Raw genomic sequence first — 19581 nt, 5'->3', positions numbered from 1 at the left:
GCGCTTTATTCCTTCCCCGCCCTCGCGCCGGAAGTAGTCGGAACCAAAGTGCAGCGGCTTCTGGGCGCCGACCTTAGTGGCTGCCGGAATCCGGAAATAACATTCGGGGCCAAGATGGCGGCGGCGGCGCTGGGCTGCGTCGCTAAGAGACCCCCGGCCGCCTGGAGAGTGAGTGGGGCGCAGAGCTGGGGGGTTTCCCTGTGCTGGTCGCCGTGGGAGTGGGGGGCAGTTCCCTCAAGGGGAGGAAGGGCGGCGTGAGAGTGGGACCCGGTCCTGCAGCCCCTGGCCTCCCATTGCCCCGGCTGCTGCGCTCCGTGCTCCGCTTCCCTGGCCCCTTGAGCCCCTGGTGAAAGGGTCGCAGGACTGGGGCTCTTGCCCCTCCGAGCTATCCTGGGCCACGCTAGGGCGGGCTGCAGCCTGATTCCCCTGGGACCGTCCCTCCAGAGCGGGTCAGCCCCAGTGAGTTGCGCTGCCTGATCGCGCTCAGAGTGCGCGTCCCGACTCACCGAGGTTTTCCTCGTTTGCAGGGCCAGAAGCACGCCTGCCGTTCTGCAGCCGCCGTTCTAGTGAAACCAGGGGTTGTGTCCTCATTTCACTAGACACCAGGAGCAGAAACACAGGCTTTAAAAGGTTTCAAAAGTATTTGGTTTCATTAAGCAAGACTATGCTAAATGTCTCGGTGTCAGAACACCCACTGATATAATAAGGGCACAGTATTGTATCGGTTATCCTGGTTGCACAATGGGACCCTGATCCTAATTTAGTCATTTCACGGTTTTATGTACAATACAAATGTTAATAATTTTCTCCTTGAATAAATTTAACAAATCATGCCATAACTTTTTTAGACTCTGGCAAAAAGCAGCATGGAATCACTGACTTGGACAGGATGGATTCGCCATAAATTTACTAAGTCAAGAATTCCAGCTTCAGTAAGCACAATATTTAAAGATTTGAAAGCATGTTTTGGGTTTGTTTATACCTTTAATTTTTTTAGTAAGACTAATTTGTAACAGTACTGAGCAATACCATTGTTAAACAAGAGAGATATGCACTCAGATTCTTGTATGAAAAACCAGTGTCTGATTGTAGTTGATTTTATTTCTGAAACAGGGCATTCTTGAGTCATAAGCCTGACACAATCGTCTTACAAATTTGGGTCCCAGTCCTACAACTAGACCTCTGCTCTTATGTGTTCATATATATATGATTGAAGAATCATGCTCCCAAAGACTAGGCTATATATGAGTGGAGGATCATGACCCCAAACTTATTGTATCTTTACGCAAACTGTCATGAGGAAACACTTGAAATAATTTTAGGTTATTTGGAGATTAGCTTTTTTAATACTATGGTCATATGTTGCTGCTTTGCCTTTCTGGAAGGGAAGCTTATTAGAAATTTAGGGGGGGTTGCCACATTTTCTTTCTAGTGAAAGACTAAAATATATTTTAGGGGAATATTTTTACAGCAAGATATTGTTGGATTCAGTAACTGTTGAAATGTTTAAAAATAAAAAAACAAAGCCATGCCTTTTGTGAACTACTTATTTGTAGGTATTTCAGCCACGGCCTTCAGATCATGAAAAATACGGAGGTGATCCTCAGCAGCCTCACAAACTGCATCTTGTCACTAGAATCAAAAGTGGAATAGGTCGTCCATATTGGGAAAAGAAGATAATACATGATCTTGGACTGGATAAAGTATACTTTCTAATTTACTTTATTTCATGTTTATCATGCACATCTGTAAAGTAATTAGCCTAGAAATTTAGGGCAAAATTCTTTTCTCAGATCTTCAAATCCTATTGAAATCAAAAGGATTACTCACAATAATAAAGTTGAGCAAATAGGTAGGCATTTGCATGATTGGAGCCTAGATGTATGGATCTCCCATGGATATTAATAGGAAATAAGCATTTGTATTAATGAAGATGTTAGTGAATCCCAAAAGTTTAATGAATTTTAGCACACTTATTTTCAAGAAGTGTGAATTTCCCAAAGTAGTTTAATTTTGTGTACTATGTTCTTCTTTTATTGATATGTGAATTCTTCAATTGAATACATCAGTTCCTAGAGACATAAATTGCTTTTTCAAAGTGAGTTTGTAACATTCTGCATTGTTTATAGGCAAATCAGCCCAGAGTGCACAAAAATATCCCATCTGTGAATGGAAAACTGAAAGTCATAAAGCATCTAATAAGGTTTGTTAACTTTTCCTTTAACCAGCAACAATTAAAATAACTTGTTACCATAGTCCATGTTTTAAACAAATTCTCTTGTCTGTAGAATTCAGCCCCTGAAACTGCCTCATGGAATTCCCACAGAAGAGGAAATGTCAGATACCTTACTTAAGAGCACAGGAGAATTAGTAATTCGGCGGCATCTGAAATGCGTGGAACAAAAAGCAATTAAATCGTAGTATGCACTGACTTTTCTCACTTTTGTAAAATTATTTAACCAATAAATTGGGAGTTGTGTCTACAGTAACTCCTCACTTAAAGTTTCGTTGTTACATTGCTGATCAATTAGAGAACATGCTCATTTAAAGTTGTGCAATGCTTCCTTGTAATGTTGTTTGGCAGCCGCCTGCTTTGTCCACTGCTTGCAGGAAGAGCAGCCAGTTGGAGCTAGCTGGTGGGGGCTTGGAACCAGGGTGGACCGACAGCCCCTCATCAGCTCGCCGCACCCCTAAGTTCCCTGTGCGGCAGCTGCCCAGCAGGCCATCAGTTGCTGGTAGCTCAGTTGTCATGTGCTGCTTCTGCCTTGGAGCTGCTCCCAGGAGCCTCCTGCTTGCTGTGTGCAGGGAGGGGGGCGGGGAGGGAGAGGAGGAGAGAGGGGGGCTAACGTCAGGGTGTTCCCCTCCCATGTGTCTCTGTCTGCCGTGCTGTCTCCCCTCCTTCCATTCGTGCTGCCTTGTAGAGTGTGAGGCTACATTAACAACAATGGGTTAACCCTTGAGGGCTCAGCCAAAAGCTAGTTCATCATTTAGCAGTAAGCCATTCCCTGGGAAATATCCCACCCTCTTCCACCCTCTAGCTTTACTACTTCAACCAAGCTTCACAATCATCATCACTGTGTACAGTATTAAATTGTTTAAAGTTTATACTGTGTGTGTGTGTATGTATAATATATAGTTTTTTTTTGTCTGGTGAAAAAATTTTCCCTGGAACCCAACCCCCTCCCCCCCCCACATTAATTCTTATGGGGAAATTGGATTCTCTTAACATCGTTTTGCTTAAAGTCGCATTTTTCAGGAACATAACTACAATGTTAAGCGAGGAGTTACTGTATTAAATGATTAAAATGGAACCCAGCCTGTCCATGAGTAGCACAGTTTACTGTCTCACTATAAAAGTTTTGAGTTAAGACCCTGAAACAACTGCTTCCTCCAACACATTGTGAACATTGCCCAAAAGGCATTTTGCCAGAAGGCAGCAAATGGCACACTGGGATGCCTACCCACCATGTATAGCACTTTGTATCAAAACAAGAACTCCTGGAAAATACATGCAGCGCAGACACAAGCAGCCAAATATGCAAGCACATGAGTGATATACAAACTTCAGCAGCTGAATGCTACCATAACTTGTGTAGACATGGCCTGAGTGTGGGATACAGGGAGGCATCTATCTGTGCTTGCAATCTACAGCTGGGAATGCCTTTCCTGGAGTCAGGCACCTTCGATGCCTAAGCTGTTGCTTGAAAGAACAGAAGTTAGGCACCTGCCTGACTCCCACAACAATGTGTGTGTGTGTGGAGGGTGTTAAAGGAGGAGATGGCAGGTGCCGTCCTTTGTCCCAGTGTCAGAGCGCTCACCCAGAATGTGGGAAACTGGTTCAGTTCCCCACTCCGCCTGACAAGCAGAAGGGATTTGAACAGGATTCCAACCTCAGGTGAATGTTCTAACCATTGGACGATAGTCTCGTTCTCTCTCTGGGCCCATTAATATTTAATACAACATAGAATGACTACAACAAGAGACCCACATCTGAATATGCCCTGGGGGTTAGGGTGCTCACTTGAAAGGTGGGAAACTCCTGTTCAAATCCCCTCTGCCTATTGAAGAAAAGGGGAAATCAAATGGGCTTCCCTCAGCCCACCTGAGCACCCTAACCATGGGATCAAGGTTATAAGGGAGTTGTCCTCCTCTGTTTTGTGTGGAGTAAGTCATGCTTAGAAAATGCCTACCTGATCAGGCCGTGATGGTGTTCCCCCATCTATCGTCTGATTTGAGGATTGCACTGGGGCTTAGGTGTGAGTTAGGCATCAGTATGCAGGCCTAGAGGCAAAAATGAGGTTCCTAGGGAACTTTTCAAGTGAAAATTTATTCCATGAGTGAGTTTAGGCACCTACAGGGTTAGTTGGCAGCTCAGTGGGGGTTTTGTGGATTGCAGTGGTACCCACATTTGGGATTTAGGCACCTAAATTTCTTTGGAGCTGAGCCACCACCCTTTCTCAAGATGAATTACTGGGCTGAAGTCATTTCACCATGTGTGTCCATTGTGGATTTTTTGGGGTGCAGCTGGTAGCCACACCCTACCATAAAAGCTGAGTTAAAGAGCAATAAGCCAATTTAGATAAAGCCTGTTTAAACAAAAATTGGGTTTATCAAGGTACCTGAAAAATGACTGACTATATATGGGAACACAAACTTTTATTTACATTTAAGAAGAAATGAAAGTCCTGAAAGTTCCATTTCTGTGCTCCTTTTTGGGTACACTTACTACTCCCAGATTGTCTGGAAGTTAGATCCCACGGTGTTCGCAGCCTTTGATAAAGTTCTATTAAACTATGTGGATTCTTTAACTGAACACAGAACAGGTAAAGAATAATAATGTTGACTATACAAGAGGTGCTTTAGTGCAAAGCTCTCAGAGAGGTATTCTGAACATTTTTCAACCTGAAACCATACACTATTTTCCACCACAAACCATACGCTATTGCCTTTGACTACACCCTCAAGTCACCAACTTTTCTCTACAATGACTCCACTACATAACCCAAAGTCTCTTGGGCTGTTTCAGCCAAAACATCCCAAAAAGCATACATAATCTGGTAATTGTTTTTTTTTTTTTAAAGTTTATTGTGCCTGCTTAAAACCAAGGGGACACTTATATTCAATGTTTATAAATTTGATGTCATTTAAAAAAATACTATCTATATGTTCTTACTAAAAATGATGTATTGATCATTCTTTGAGTGAGTGTGTGTGTGTGTGTGTGTGTGTATATGTGTATATATATATATGTCAGTAAACACTGCACTAGTTTTGCATTTGGTTATTAGAGTTAAGACTTCCAATTTTAATAACCTAATGTAATCTAACCTAATCTAGTATAATTAATATATGTAATTTTTCATTTTTAGAAATTATTTCTAACCTAAACGCCTCTTGGAGCTCCTAACTTATTTTTCTATTTCCAAGATTTATATTGGAAAAGTAGTATTTTTTTAAATCACTCTGACTACACTACTTTTAGAAACTGTTCTCTATACGAGTGCTAGTTTCCAAATCCATTTCTCTCCAAAAACTGGACTCGTGCAGTAACATCATTTCCGTAGTCATTATTTGCTGTGCCAATATCCATTCTGTCATAGCTCTGGACATTTTTAGGTCCTGCATTATATGCAGAAATTGCACCTGAAAGGAAAAAAAATAGATATACTTAAGAGAAACTTGTTTCTTTTTTAAGAAATAAAACTAAACACAAATGCACCTCAGAAGCTTGTTCCTTCAGTGTGCAGTTGCCTTTTGTTCTATAAACACCTTTGGCAAAGTGTGACCCTAACGCACTCCAAGTGAGATGGCAAAGGGGCTCCCAGCTATGCAACAGTAAATATTAACTGGCCTGACGAGCTCAGCACACTTCACACTGTTGTCATGATATTCATTTAAAAGGTGTCTTGTAATATATCACTTGTAAACTAATAACATGCTGGTCATTAATATAGCTGTGAAATGTATGTAACAAAGCTGAATGACAGTATGGATAATCTCTGATACTATCTTTTGGAGTCTGTAAACAGACAAAGGAGGCAAAACAGGTTTATTTTTGTCAGTCTATCTAAAAAGGTATCATGTGAAGCGTAGGCAACGACTCCATGGGTTGGCTAGAACACCCATGGAAAAAAATAGTGGGTGCTCAGCACCCACCAGCCACAGCTGTTTGGCCAGTCCTGCTGATCAGCTGTTTGGCAGAAGGTGGGAGAAGGGGGTAGAGCGGGGGGCCGAGTGGGGGTGAGAAGAGACAGAGTGTGGGCAGTGCCTTAGGGGAAGGGCGGGGACAGGAAGAGGTGGAGTGAGGGCGGGGCCTTGGGGGAAGGGGCCGAAGTGGGGTGGGGCCTCGGGGAAGAGTGGAGGTGGAGCACCCACCCAGAAAAATGAAAGTGAGCCCCTGTGATGTGAAGTATCATATGCAAACTGGTAAGATGCTGGTCCTGAAACTCATTGCGTGGTGTACTACTGAGTGTGTACAAAGAGTTATAAATGTGTGCTGGAAATATGTTCTTAAAATGTGTTTAGCAGGCAGTGCATAAAGCCCAGCCTCCCCTAGACAAAATAATGTGTATTTACATGTCTGACCGGCTTGATCACCAAGAACAATGAAAAGTATATTTACATAAAGGTAAACAAAGCTAGCAAGTGGGGGTGAATGATCTTGATGGGGAATGGAGTCCGCGCCCCCAGGAAGCCTTCCTGGCTCTTGAAACAGACAAAAAACATTGGGGAAATACAAAGGGGGTAAAGAGACATTTGATTCACCCATCATCTGAGAAAACAAAGAAGCTGTCGCTTTATAGTGACGAAAGACGGGTCTTCCTGCAAAACTAGTTGGAGAATGTTGACAACTTAGTGTAAGTAAGAAACCATGCTAGGCAAGCTGTATCTTGCTAGAATTAAGTTTTAGACATTAGAATGCAGGTTAGTTTTGTTTTTAATCCTTTTGTATCTCTCTCGCTTGAAATCACTTAAATCTATTTTCTTTGTTAACCTTATTCTTAGTTTTACTACAAACCCTCGCAGTTCTGTGTATGAAGGTGGGAGGGTATAACCCCAGCTGAGCTAACAAGCTGTTATGTGCACTGGCTTTGTTGCCGGCACCCAGTGCCGAGAGGCTAAACAACAGCTGGAGTTGGTTCGCTACCCGGTGTGCTACACCCAATAATCACAACGGGGTGGAGAAGCAGAAAAGTTTATTTGCAGCTGCAAAAAGGTACAGGGAGAATAGAATCTCAAATCCTGCACACAGAGCAGGAAGTTACACAGGCTTTTATACATCCTTTTTCCCAGCATACTTCTCCAATAGCAAGCTGCCGTAAGTATCCATATAGCCAGCCAATCCAGTTCCCAGCTAGTGCCCTTGTTCTCTGTATCATTTGTTAAACCATACATAAAGCTGCTTTATTCAGCATTGTTCTTCCATATCTGCCCTGTTTGGCCTTGCTTAGTTTCAGGCAGTCTGACTCTGCAACATATTGTTGCAGATCCTCAGCTTAACTGCTGTGAGTGCCTCCAGGCGGGCGGGGGGGATGGGAGGGGCAAGGACACTTGGGCCTAGTCCAAGGGGACTTCATCGACACTCGTGGTCTTCCATCCCCTCGAGTTACCTAGTGGCCATGCCCCAGTGTCCCCAACAACTCCCTCCTTTGAGAACACTCAACAACCTTGGCTCTGAGTTTTCTCACTTGGGCTACTTATTTCTTTACAATAGGACTTTGCATAAGCACTTTGTGATAGTCCTGAAGAGAATGACTTATTAACTTTTGCAAAAGGGCCCTGACACATTATACTGCACAGCATAATACCAGTAATACAAGCAATACAGGAAAGAGAAGTTTCAATAACAGGCTAAATAAACCACCAAGCCAAGACGACAAACCTCAGCCTGAAAACAAGGTTTGCAACGAATCGCTCTCTGGGGCAGTATAGGCAACCTGTGCTCCGGCTTGGGCATGGGCCTCAGCCTGTACCACCTTTTCATAGATTTCATAACTGCTATCATTTACATATACACAACATCGGGGCCCAACGAGGGCACAAAACCCTCCTTGGGATGCCAAGAGATAGTCCAAAGCCAGCCTGTTTTGGAGGGAAAATGTCCGGAGCTGCTGTACCTCTTTATTTAATGTTTTTACTGCTGATCCTAAATCACTAACCGAGTCCTCTAACTCTAAGGCCACTTTCTCAAGTACCATTTGCAGCCTTACAGAATAGCGGCCTATGCATGCCATGGCTGGCCCGGAAAACAGTGGCGCTATTTCCAGTACAGATCACCCTACAAGCTTCTCAGTTGTGAGGGAATTCTTCATATTGCCCTCCAATGCCGTAGTCAGTCACCGCAGGGTCTTTTCTCATGACTCAACAGAGGTGTCTCAGGCATTTCTAATCTTTCCTTTGGGCAGTGTGGCAGTTATGGAAAGATGAGGAACTCCATGAGCTATATAACAGCTACCTGTCCAGTTGGCTGGCAGCACCTTGTAAGCCTTTTGGCCACAAACAAAATAGTGACCCTGTAGGGCCCAGTAAGGACTGTTTCTTAAGGGGATTCCTCGGATATTTAAGGCTGTTTTTTCCAAACAGTTTATATGCCCCTAAGGGGGCATCCCATCCTCCTGATTGGGTACAAGTGGGGGCATTTCTAATTGTGCCGTTCAAATTACACTCGCCATAGGGACCACTACAAACCCACCATTGGCTTGCTACATTGGAGATATTAACTGGACGGCAAGTTATATTTTCAAACCTTTTTTTTTTTTTGTGGTAAGATTATTTGTAAGACTTTCCCTAAAAGGGGAGGAACCATTACACCCACACTGTTGGCCTCCCCTTTTGGTCTTTATCCAATACCCATCAGCCAACTGTATAATAACACAGGAGCTTTTTCCCACAGGATGCCCATAGTGATCAGATTGGTTTTGGGTAAAACATAACACTTCCTCAGTGAGTACTGCAACTGAATACTCCTGGTCCTGATAGGTGGCTTGCTGTAAAGAGAGCTTATTCCAGAACGGCGAGTCCGTTCTTTCCTGCTTTTTGGTGGCGGCTAATTCTGCTAGGGTCAGGGGCAGCATGTCAAGAGGCATTCCCGTTTTGGGGGACAGTGGAGTTGGAGCACATACCCAGCAATCAGTCTGGTTTGTTAAAGTAGCAACGTGGTGCGCAAGTGAAACAAAGGAGTTATGCTCCCGATATGCACAGTTTGGAAATAACAATACAGAGAATAACAATGTTACCCAATTAATTATCACCAGAGGTTTTTTTTAACCCAGGGTCTCCAGTACCTGGATGGGCCCATTTTAGCGTAAAGGTGCCCACTATTTGTGTCTTTTAAACAGTAGCTTTAGCCCGAGATCGTCACTAGATGAGGATTCAGCAGGTTGGACGGTCCACTGTTCTGCTGACGAGGGGGCGGGTACTGCCTTCAGACGAGAGTGATGGATCCAGTTCTTGTGTCCCTCGATCTTTGCCGCTGTATGGGAGATCAGCAGGACGGTATAGGGTCCTTTCCACTTTTCCTGGAGAGGCTCGTCTTTCCACGTACGAACAAGCACAGAGTCACCGGGCTGTAAGGAGTGGAGGGGAGAGTCCAAGGGGAGAGGCTGGGAATCCTTGGCATACCTGTGAAGAGACAAGAGAACAGCAGACAGGGAACACATATACTGTGACAAAAAACCATTACCCAGCTCCCATTCCCCTGACAGAACCGGGTTGCCATTCATAGGCCATGCCCTTCCAAACATAATTTCAAAGGGACTGAGCCCTAATCTACCCTTAGGGAGAACACGGATACGAAGCAGGATGAGGGGCAAAGCATCAGGTCATCGCAGTGAGGCTTCTTGGCACACTTTTGAGAGATGCCGTTTAAGGGTCTGATTGGTACGCTCCACTACACCAATGGCTTGCGGTCTCCAGGGCGTATGGAGTTTCCAGGGGACCTGTAAGGCATGTGAGATGCTTTGAATGATTTTTGACATGAAATGTGTCCCATTGTCAGATTCCATCCACAGGGGGAGTCCAAAGCAAGGAATGATCTCCTTAACAAACTTGAGGGCCACTGTTCTGGCAGTGCAATTACGGCATGGGAAGGCTTCTGGCCATCTGCTGAACTGATCCACTATGACAAGGAGATATTTGAACCCTTGGGTCCGGGGAAACTCAGTAAAGTCTATTTGCCACACTTGTCCGGGGCCCGGAGTGGGTTCTAGGGCAGCTGGTGGCACAGGATGTCCCGGTCGGGGGTTATTCTTTTGGCAGACTAAGCAGTCCGCTTGTACCTGGGCAGCCAGGGGTCGGAGTCCGGAAGTGATAAAGTATTTTCCCATTAGCTGGATAAGTGCTTCCCTGCCAGCATGAGTGGTTTGATGTAGTTTCTTTGGTAAGAGGACCTTCCCTTCCGGGGAATGGAGCCATCCCTCCTTTTCCCAGAGACCGAGTTTGTCAGTTAGCTGTCTCTCCTCCCCAGAGTACTGAGGGGTTGGAAGCTCCCCTACTGATGGGATAAGGGCATGCATATGGGCGTTCTCAGTCTGAGGGGATGGCAGGGTGGCAGCATGCTTAGCCTCTCTATCTGCCCGGGCGTTACCTCTGGGACATCTTGATCTTCCCTTTGATGGGCTTTACAGTGTACCACCGCCACTTCCAAGGGAAGTTGTACGGCTTCTAGGAGCCGGAGGATTTGGGGCCCGTACTTGCCTGGGGAGCCTTGGGCTGTCAGCATTCCCCTTTGCTTCCATAGGCCAGCATGAGCATGCAGCACACTAAAAGCATACTTTGAATCAGTAAAAATGTTGACCCGCTTTCCTTTTGACATTTCAAGTGCACGGGTCAGGGCTATTAGTTCGGCAAGCTGGGCAGAGGTCCCAGCAGGCAAACCTTCAGCTTCCACAGTGTCATGGAGGGTCACAACAGCATAACCCGCCCTCCTTTGCCCATCTATTACAGTACTGCTACCATCAGTGTACCACTCATAATCTGCATTTGGGAGGGGTACATCCTTTAAATCCGGACGGCTGGAGTACTGGGCATCTATGATCTCTAAACAGTCATGAGAAGAAAAGGAGTACTTGTGGCACTTTAGAGACTAACCAATTTGTTTGAGCATGAGCTTTCGTGAGCTACAGCTCACTTCAGCTCACGAAAGCTCATGCTCAAATAAATTGGTTAGTCTCTAAGGTGCCACAAGTACTCCTTTTCTTTTTGCGAATACAGACTAACACGGCAGACTAAGGTGCCACAAGTACTCCTTTTCTTTTAGTCATGTTTTTGTTCCTCTGTTTCTGGCAAGAGAGTGGCTGGGTTAAGGGAGGGGCAAGGCTGTAAGGTGACTTCAGAGTTCTCTAACAGCTTAGCCTGGTACCGAGCAATCCAAGCCTGGGTGAGCCAAAGCCCTCCTTTTGCATCCAATAAGGCTCGGACCATATGGGGAATATAGATTTGCATAACTCCTCCCAATGTTAGCTTCTCGGCTTCCTCAAGCATTAGGGCAGTAGCTGTAAACATGCCGGCCAACCCTTTGAAACCTGATCCTTAGAAAAATAAGCCATGGGGTGTCTCCTTGCTCCTAACAGCTGTGTGAGCACTCCTAGGGTCACCCCCTTTCGTTCATGTACATACAACTGGGGCTTCCATCAATTTTCTTTTCAGGATTTTAAATGCCCTGTCAGCCTCTGGGGTCCAATAGAAGGATCTGCTCCTTTTACAGAGTCGTACAGGGGTTTACCCCACAGTCCAAACTCTGGGATCCATATCCTGCAAAAGCCTGCCATACCCAGAAATACCCTGAGCCGCTTACGGTTTCTTGGGGTAGGAACTTGACAGATAGCTTCCTTTCTTTTCTTTTTTCCACTTGAACGCTGATGCTCCCCTTGCCTTAGCTGTAACCTGATCCCTCTCCACCTAAGACAACAGGGTTCTCAGGAGGATATTACAGTTGTCCCAATCCGGCTTGTGACTACTGAGGCACCCCTCAAAGACTGAAATAAACCTGCTTGGGTTCGTTGAGAATTCCCCAGCCTCTGTTTTAAAAGCTGCTAAGTCTATTGGATTGAATGGTACATGGGTGTAAACTTGCATAGTGGTAGCCTGACATTCCTCTGCCCCTGGGCAAGCCACAACAGTCTCAGTAATCAAAGGATAGAGTCCCACCAAGGGGGCAATCTCTGTAACCCGAGACATCCTACCCTTATAAGGTGAGGGTGTGGGGGCCGAAGGGGACACCGGCTCCGCCATTACAGTGGGGGTGGGGGTCTGGGGACTAACATTAGCTACTACCGAACCAGTCGGAGTCAAATTACAACTCTGCAGAATTACAGCTCTATTCTATTTCTTAAAGCCATAAATGCTTGTGCATACAAATATTCATTCCATTTACCCATTCACTGACAAAACAAAACTAATTGGAGAATCATGTTGTAATTAATTGACCCTCCTGGTGGCCACCACTCCTGGTCCTCCAGTTGATATTGAGGCCAGTCAACTGTATAGAATCATTTTAATTGGCTCTTAGTCATCAGATCCGCACCAAATACCTTCCAGTTTGCTAGAATGCACTCTAGGGGCGTACACCGTGCCCTAACCCCGAGCTCTGTCCTTGTCCCATACCTACAGGGTAACTCTGGGCGTCCCCAGGTTCCAACAGAGCATACAATCCGGATTTCAAAAGGTTCCTACCTTATCCAAGGGACCGGTTCCTCACCGTCGTCCGCAGCTGCTCCACCCCTATGTCTAAGGGACCGGTTCCTCACTGTTGTCCACAACTGCTTCTCCACTATATGAGTGAGTTGCACCGTTGTACCCTCTGGGGTTGATCAAATTGCGTCTCCTCCGAGGCCCTCGATGAACTCACCGGTGCGCGCTGGGCGTCGGTTCTCTCCGCAATCCTTGACCTCCAGGAGGGGTCCGGGCAAGGCTAAATAACAGCCTCGTCACCCACCCAGGGACGCCAAAAACTGTTGCCGGCACCCGGTGCCGAGAGCCTAAAGCTGGAGTTGGTTCGCTACCCGGTGTGCTACACCCAATAATCACAACGGGGTGGAGAAGCAGAAAAGTTTATTTGCAGCTGCAAAAAGGTACAGGGAGAATGAATCTCAAATCCTGCACACAGAACAGGAAGTTACACAGGCTTTTATACATCCTTTTTCCCAGCATACTTCTCCAATAGCAAGCTGCCCTAAGTATCCATATAGCCAGCCAATCCAGTTCCCAGCTAGTGTCCTTGTTCTCCGTATCATTTGTTAAACCATACATAAAGCTGCTTTATTCAGCATTGTTCTTCCATATCTGCCCTGTTTGGCCTTGCTTAGTTTCAGGCAGTCTGACTCTGCAACATATTGTTGCAGATCCTCAGCTTAACTGCTGTGAGTGCCTCCAGGCGGGGGGGCAAGGACACTTGGGCCTAGTACGCAGAGCTGCTGCGAGTGCCTCCAGGTGGGAGGGAGGGCCAAGGATACTTGGGCCTAGTGCGAGGGGGCTTCATCGACACTCGTGGTCTTCCATCCCCTCGAGATACCTAGTGGCCATGCCCCAGTGTCCCCAACAGCTCTCTGAAGACAGCAAATGTGGGGTTACCTCTGTGAGTGTCCAGGGAGAGGGACTGGACACTTGCAGGAGAGACTTGACATTGGAAGGTTTGTTGTGGTGACCTCACAACATGTCACTGGGGTGAAGGAAGGTCAGAATGAGACTTTTGTGCTGTCAGCATGCTGCTGGGGCCAGGGCTCTGAGCCAATGCTGCACAGCTTAAAGGCACTCAGGGTTCCAGGGCTGGTGGTGGAATCTAAACCACTATGTTTCTGGGGATACCCCCGACTGCTCAAGCATGATGGCTTTCACTGCATCATAATCTCTAGCTGTTTCCTCAGCTAGAGCATGGCAGGCCACCTGGACTTCCTTGGAAAGAAAAGGGCCCAAGCGGGTGGCCCAGGTTTCTCTACTCCAGACTGTGGTTGTGGCCACATGTTCAAATGTGACCAGGAAGGCCTTCGGTTTGTCATGGGGCCCCATCTTGGCCAGGGGTATCCCTGGACTGGGGTTCAACAAATTTTGGAGAGGCTAAGCTAGTTAGCCACTATAACTGTGACTCCTGGAACTGCTGTTCCTGTTTCTGCTGCTAGAGCAGCTGAAGCACCTCCAGGAGCACAGTTGGATATTGCTGGGCAGCCTGCTGGGCCTCTTGTTGACTTTCAGCTCATAGCCGCTGATTTTCAGCAGAGCTGTCCTGCTGCTGGGATAGAAGTCTCATCAATTCTTCAATTTTTAAAGTTTTCCCCTGCCCTTGTTTCAGTGGCCAACCCTCAAAAATCCACTTTGAGTACCAAGTTGTAACGGGGCCCTCACCTCTGGAGAGCCTCTGAGCAGTGGGGTGCCTTATCAGTCCTTTTCTCACCCTAGGTGCCCCCTGCAGGCTGCTGGCTGACCTTGCTGAGTCTTTGGTGGCTCTCTGGCCCTCCAGTCCAGTCATAAAGTCCAACTGGACCCCCGCCAGGGTATTAAAGAGGCCAATAAATAAATGGTCTATCTGCCTTCACTAGGGTCTTCAGCCCAAGCCCTGAGCCCTTTAAATTCAGCCCTTTGTTCAGGCTGCTAAAGAAGTTCAATTCTCTTCTTGGGATTTATGCCACTTTACCTGTGGCCAAGAGGAGCACCCAGGGCTGCCCACTATAAACAGCAGCCACATATTTCTCAATTTGGTTAGTTGCTGCTTCTTCCTGGACTTCTTCCTACCTGGCCCTTTCAGCTTCACCCTTATCTCAGGGTTAAAGTTCTTAGGTCCTCTCTCTCCCTGCAAACCCAGCTATGCAAAATGCAGCCAGAAAACAAACTCTGTCTATCTCTCCAGTTCCTTTTGCCAGAGAGGAGCACCCTTCTGTTTATAGTACAACAGTCTTTCCATTGACTCAATGGACATTGGTTCAGGCTCTTAAAGGTCCTAAATGAATTGACCAGCTTTTCAAAAATGCTCCTTTATCCTGTAGCTCCCATCTACATTGGGAACAAATGGATTCTGAATGCACTCCAGAAAAAGTGCTCAACTGCTGATCTCAAAGTCAAAAGAGTGTAAGACCTGCTGTACTGGATAAGACTAATGTTTTCTCAAGTAGGTTATCACTCCTTTTCATTTAATGAGGTGGTAAGGCCTTTGGAAGCAGCAAAAAACCCCATAATCTCAGGTAGCATAATCTCGGGTAGCAATTTCTTTCATTCGATTCCCTTTTAAGTTTGTTTATCTGCTTTAAATGTATTGTTGTCCTTATCAAACATTGGTTAATACAACTGAAAAGATGAGCACTGGAGTCTTGCTTCATTTGCTAAATAACAATTTTTATTCAATTTTCATTTGCTTATTTCTGTTCAATTAAAAGCATCCATCCCAGGCTCTAGGCATTTCCATGCCAAAGTAAAAGATGTGTCAATAAAATCCCCACATACAATAAGTTTACAGATCTCTGTCCAGCTGCAATGAAAAATAAATTGGCAGACTAAATCACAAAAAGGTTGAAAATCCATGTTTCCTTCCCCAAAGAGATTACTTTTCCCTTTTTATTTCTTAAGACAACAGCAGATATTGAAATATACATATGATTAAAAATGGGAAGGTAGAAGACTAACAGGAGATAGAGCAGCTTTAATAACTCAGAGAAATAATCAGAATAGGATGAGATATTATCAATACTCTGGTTAATGTTTCCTTTGGTTAGATAGAGGCCAACTGTTTTGAAGTTACCATATAACCAATGTTTTACCCCCTACTGAAGCAATTCCTCCCACTGCAGTCAGGGGGCCTATATGCATCAATACGGATTTTCAGGATACAGCTTTTAATCTTCTTCCAAACATACCTAATGAACGTCAGACTGATAATCAGATGCACCACAATGTATCTGAAATAAGAGAACTCCCAGATTCAGTATCCATTTCTCTTATAAAACTTGGCTCGTGCAACGACATCATTGGCATAATCATCGCCAGGCGTGCCAATATCCATATTTACATAACTTCGGACATTTCCTAGTCCTCCCTTGTAGGCAGAAATCCCACCTGAAATGAAACACCAAAGTAGCTAACACAGTCAATATAAACTAGATTTGGGGGGGGGGTATAAATATTCCCCATGCAGTGTTAGAAACCTTTCACACAACACTGTGCTAAAGAATGGGACACCACTCAAACTCAAGAAGTAGACAAACAGCATCAGTGGTGAAAAATTATGTGAGATTCTTTTAAATGCTTATTATTCTAGAGTGTCAGTAACACAAACTTTCAAACATGATTTTTGCCAGAGATTTTCCCTTAATTCCTATACAAATCTACACTGTACCTTTCATCTGTTGTTCCTTTGTCCATCTGGGGAATTTTTTCTGGATTCCCTTAATCATACCAATAAGCATTTGTGTAACATCAAGGAGATGATCTTCACCATTCCACTGTCCAACAATACTATGGTAGTTTTTATCAATCTAGAAGAGCCAGGGGGGAAAAGAGGATGTGTTTATGCAGTTTATTTCCCTCTCAATATACTCTACATGATTTTAATTGTCAAATTTTGTTTGATAAATCAGTTTTTGGTCATTAATGTCCATGGATCTTCAGTGCACTTCCTGTTGTGCCTTGAGCACAGACACCGAGGGATAGTACATTGGACTGTGCTAATGAAAAAAGACTTATCTTAAAATGCTGCTTCTTTTCCATTTCAAGTTGTAGTTATGTATTTGGCTACCACTGCTGCAGTGTCTGGTGCTGCAGTATGTGGGCCACACTTCCTGACCCACAGAGGAAAGTAAGGGCTTTATCCAGAAAATCTTTACTTCTCATCCTTAAAGATTTTCCTTCTGAGTAGTCTCACTGACTTCATTACAAACATATAATGCCACAGATGACAAGGGCCTGGCTAAATTCAAAGAAATGCAAAAGTTCAAAGTGAACCATAAGATTACACTCTGTTCTTTTATTGTTGGATTACCACTGACAGTCTTATTTTATGGTGTTAGCCAGGTGCATATTTTAAACTCTGTTGTTATCATGAAGGACTCAGTGGCATGAGATTGTGGCTAAAGCCTGCCCTGACATTCTGAGCCTGCCAGTTTTCATCTCATCTTTTTGTCTGATGCTTTCCCCCTAACTTGCTGCTGCCACTAAGTACTTCACTTTTCTTGTGTAGAAGGGTAAAATGTGCAGCCTCTTCAGGGACTTCCATTAACCCACAGAATGAACTGCTGTTCAAACTGAAGCACAAGAATCCCACTCTATCACCCCAGGTCTGACCTATGCCAGTGCAATGCACTGCTGCCCCAGCAATAGTTCATTTTCTAGCAGTGTGCCAAGTATCAAGCTCAGACAGAGCTGCACTAGTGAGAAACGAAGCAGGCTCTCTCTGTTGAAACACTTGGATATACACTAGTATTTTATTCCTAGTTTATTGATCATTACTGACCTGTATTAAACCAAATGCATTGCTGTCATCGCCCCAGTTACGCTTTAGGACAGTTCCAGCATTCGACTCCCGAGAGACGATACCAGCGATCACAGCTGGATCCACACATCTTTTTTTGCCAGCGCTCTTAATGAAGGTTTTATATTTGTTCATATTATTTAAGTCCCTCTCAGCAATCTTTTCTGATGCAGGAACTCCTGTAGTAAATGTAAAAGTAAAAGTGTTTTCTTTAAGATTATTAAGTCAATGTGACATTTCAAAAGCCAAGAGCTCTGGTCTGCCATATGAGAGCCTTTGTGAGAGTTTCAGAGTAGCAGCCATGTTAGTCTGTATCCGCAAAAAGAACAGGAGTACTTGTGGAACCTTAGGTGCCACAAGTACTCCTTTTTGTGAGAGTTATGTGTGTTGTGAAAGCAAGGCAAAAACGAATTGTGCCCTGTGTAATTAATGTGTAAAAGCTGGTTTAATTTCTATATCTTTAGGTCCCAAGGTGGAATGGGCTTGGGAGGAGTTGGAGAGAGAGCGTGTTCAGCCTCTGAAGAGAAACTGACAGCAACCTGTTGGTGTCTGGATGATGCAGGAGTGATGTTGAGAGGAGTCATATCTACCCCTCTATGGCCAGAAGGACAGGACTGTACTACGGGGTTTCAAAGTTGAGAGGGAGATTCAGAATGGTGGGATTCTTAGGGACAGACGCGGAAGACTTATGTAGAGGGGGACAACTGCAATTTGAGACAGTAGTTCCCAATAGTTGCACTTTTGCCTCAGTTTCTTTTGGAGTCTCAGGACCATTTCATGCTACATTAGAAGGGAATCTCAATCCTACCCACAAAAGGAGGGTTTGGCATTAAGTCCAATTTTATTTGTAGAGCAAAAGAATAGGGAGCTCCTTTGATTTTCCCAACAATACCGGATAAACTATTGATCTGATGTGCAAGTAGCGGGTGTAACATAATGAGGACTACCCAAGCAAATGGGATCAGGAATTCCTCAGTACCAATCCCAGCTTTGCCACTGATTTGCTGAACAGCCTTAGGAAAATCATTTGTGTCAAATTTTAAAAAGTGACTGTTAATTTTGGATGCTTTAATCAGAGATACCTTGGGCCTGATTTTCAGAGATTCTGAACATTCACAGCTCCTGGTAAGTTTAATTAGAGATGCTTGTGTGAGCACTTCTGATAATTAGGCCGTAAATGTCTGAAGTTGGATACCTAAAGAATCAGAAGCCACCTGTGTAAACACTGACTTTTTAATTTCTGGACCATAATCATCCCAAGGTTTTATTAAGTTTTCCTCTCTGTCTTAGTTTCCTCATCTGTGAAATGAGGAGAATAATACTAGCCAATCAGAATGTTTTTGTGAGGTTTAATCAATTGATGCTTGTAAAAGTCCTTTGAAGGTGTAACGTACTATGGATCATTGTGATGACTCTGTGTGCTGAAGTACAGCAACAAAACAGCAGAATTATACTCACCACAGTAATTTAAACCTTCTTGTCTTGCAGTTTTACAGGAAGCCCCAGTGGTATCAACATTGTTTATGTTACCAAAGCATCCAGTCTGACTCTCAGAAGTACCTGAAAAATTAAATGCAGATATTTTACATTAAGCATCTATTGTGAACATAAGTAAAGCTAAGAGAATTCAAAGTCATAAACTAGACTCTGGTCCACTCTGAGATGGGGTACATTCCATTGTGGGTTGTTTTGGAAAAAGATCTTGTGGAGAGGAGGACTTCCTAGCCAGAAGACACTGCCTCAGTTGAGGGGGGAAGGCCTGTGCAAAGAGATGTTTCTTTCACTGGTCTCTAAAAAAGGCCAGACATGAAAGTGTCCTGACCTCTATACCCCAGTGCTCCTCACTGGGAACACCTGATTCTCACTCCTTGCTAGAGTCATCCTTGATACTGAAAGCTGCATTGTCAAATATTGTTTGTCTATTCCATTTGCTGTTGCACCAAACTCATTCTTCCATGTCCATAATTAGGTTTTGTAGGAGTGGTCAGAAAAATGCCTTAATCTCTTATCTCCCCATCCCTACAATCATCTCTTTACACTGTTGCTTTGGCACTGAGCTTAGTGAAGTAGACATGGACCTCAAACTCACCAAAAAGGGCAGCAAGGCCCAGAATCATCAGCGTTAGTAGCAT

The 19581-nt window shown here is 44.6% G+C and overlaps 2 protein-coding genes across 3 annotated transcripts; one reads left to right on the top strand and one right to left on the bottom strand.

Annotated features, from left to right (window-relative positions):
• Window positions 1–49: 49 nt before the first annotated feature.
• MRPL30 (mitochondrial ribosomal protein L30) lies at window positions 50–3105 on the top strand. 2 transcript variants are annotated; one of them, XM_077814638.1, is made up of 6 exons: window positions 70–168; window positions 528–630; window positions 849–932; window positions 1557–1703; window positions 2130–2203; window positions 2289–3105. In XM_077814638.1, exons 3-6 carry the CDS (start codon window positions 867–869, stop codon window positions 2419–2421), a joined length of 420 nt encoding a protein of 139 aa, XP_077670764.1. In that variant the 5' UTR covers window positions 70–168; window positions 528–630; window positions 849–866; the 3' UTR covers window positions 2422–3105. The 2 variants fall into 2 exon arrangements, with proteins under 2 accessions (XP_077670756.1, XP_077670764.1); XM_077814630.1 differs by lacking the exon at window positions 528–630 and having other exon boundaries at window positions 50–168.
• A 12799-nt stretch (window positions 3106–15904) lies between these two features.
• On the bottom strand, window positions 15905–19581 carry LOC144258968 (lysozyme g-like). The gene is made up of 5 exons (XM_077807113.1): window positions 19539–19581; window positions 18908–19009; window positions 17432–17628; window positions 16319–16457; window positions 15905–16038 (listed from the first exon to the last, which is right to left on the bottom strand). Exons 1-5 carry the CDS (start codon window positions 19579–19581, stop codon window positions 15905–15907), a joined length of 615 nt encoding a protein of 204 aa, XP_077663239.1.

Source organism: Eretmochelys imbricata, chromosome 1 (genome assembly GCF_965152235.1).
Source record: "Eretmochelys imbricata isolate rEreImb1 chromosome 1, rEreImb1.hap1, whole genome shotgun sequence".
Classification (NCBI taxonomy): Eukaryota; Metazoa; Chordata; order Testudines; family Cheloniidae; genus Eretmochelys; species Eretmochelys imbricata.
The sequence above is the reverse complement of the archived record's forward strand: the minus strand, read 5'-3'. Positions and strand labels throughout refer to the sequence as shown.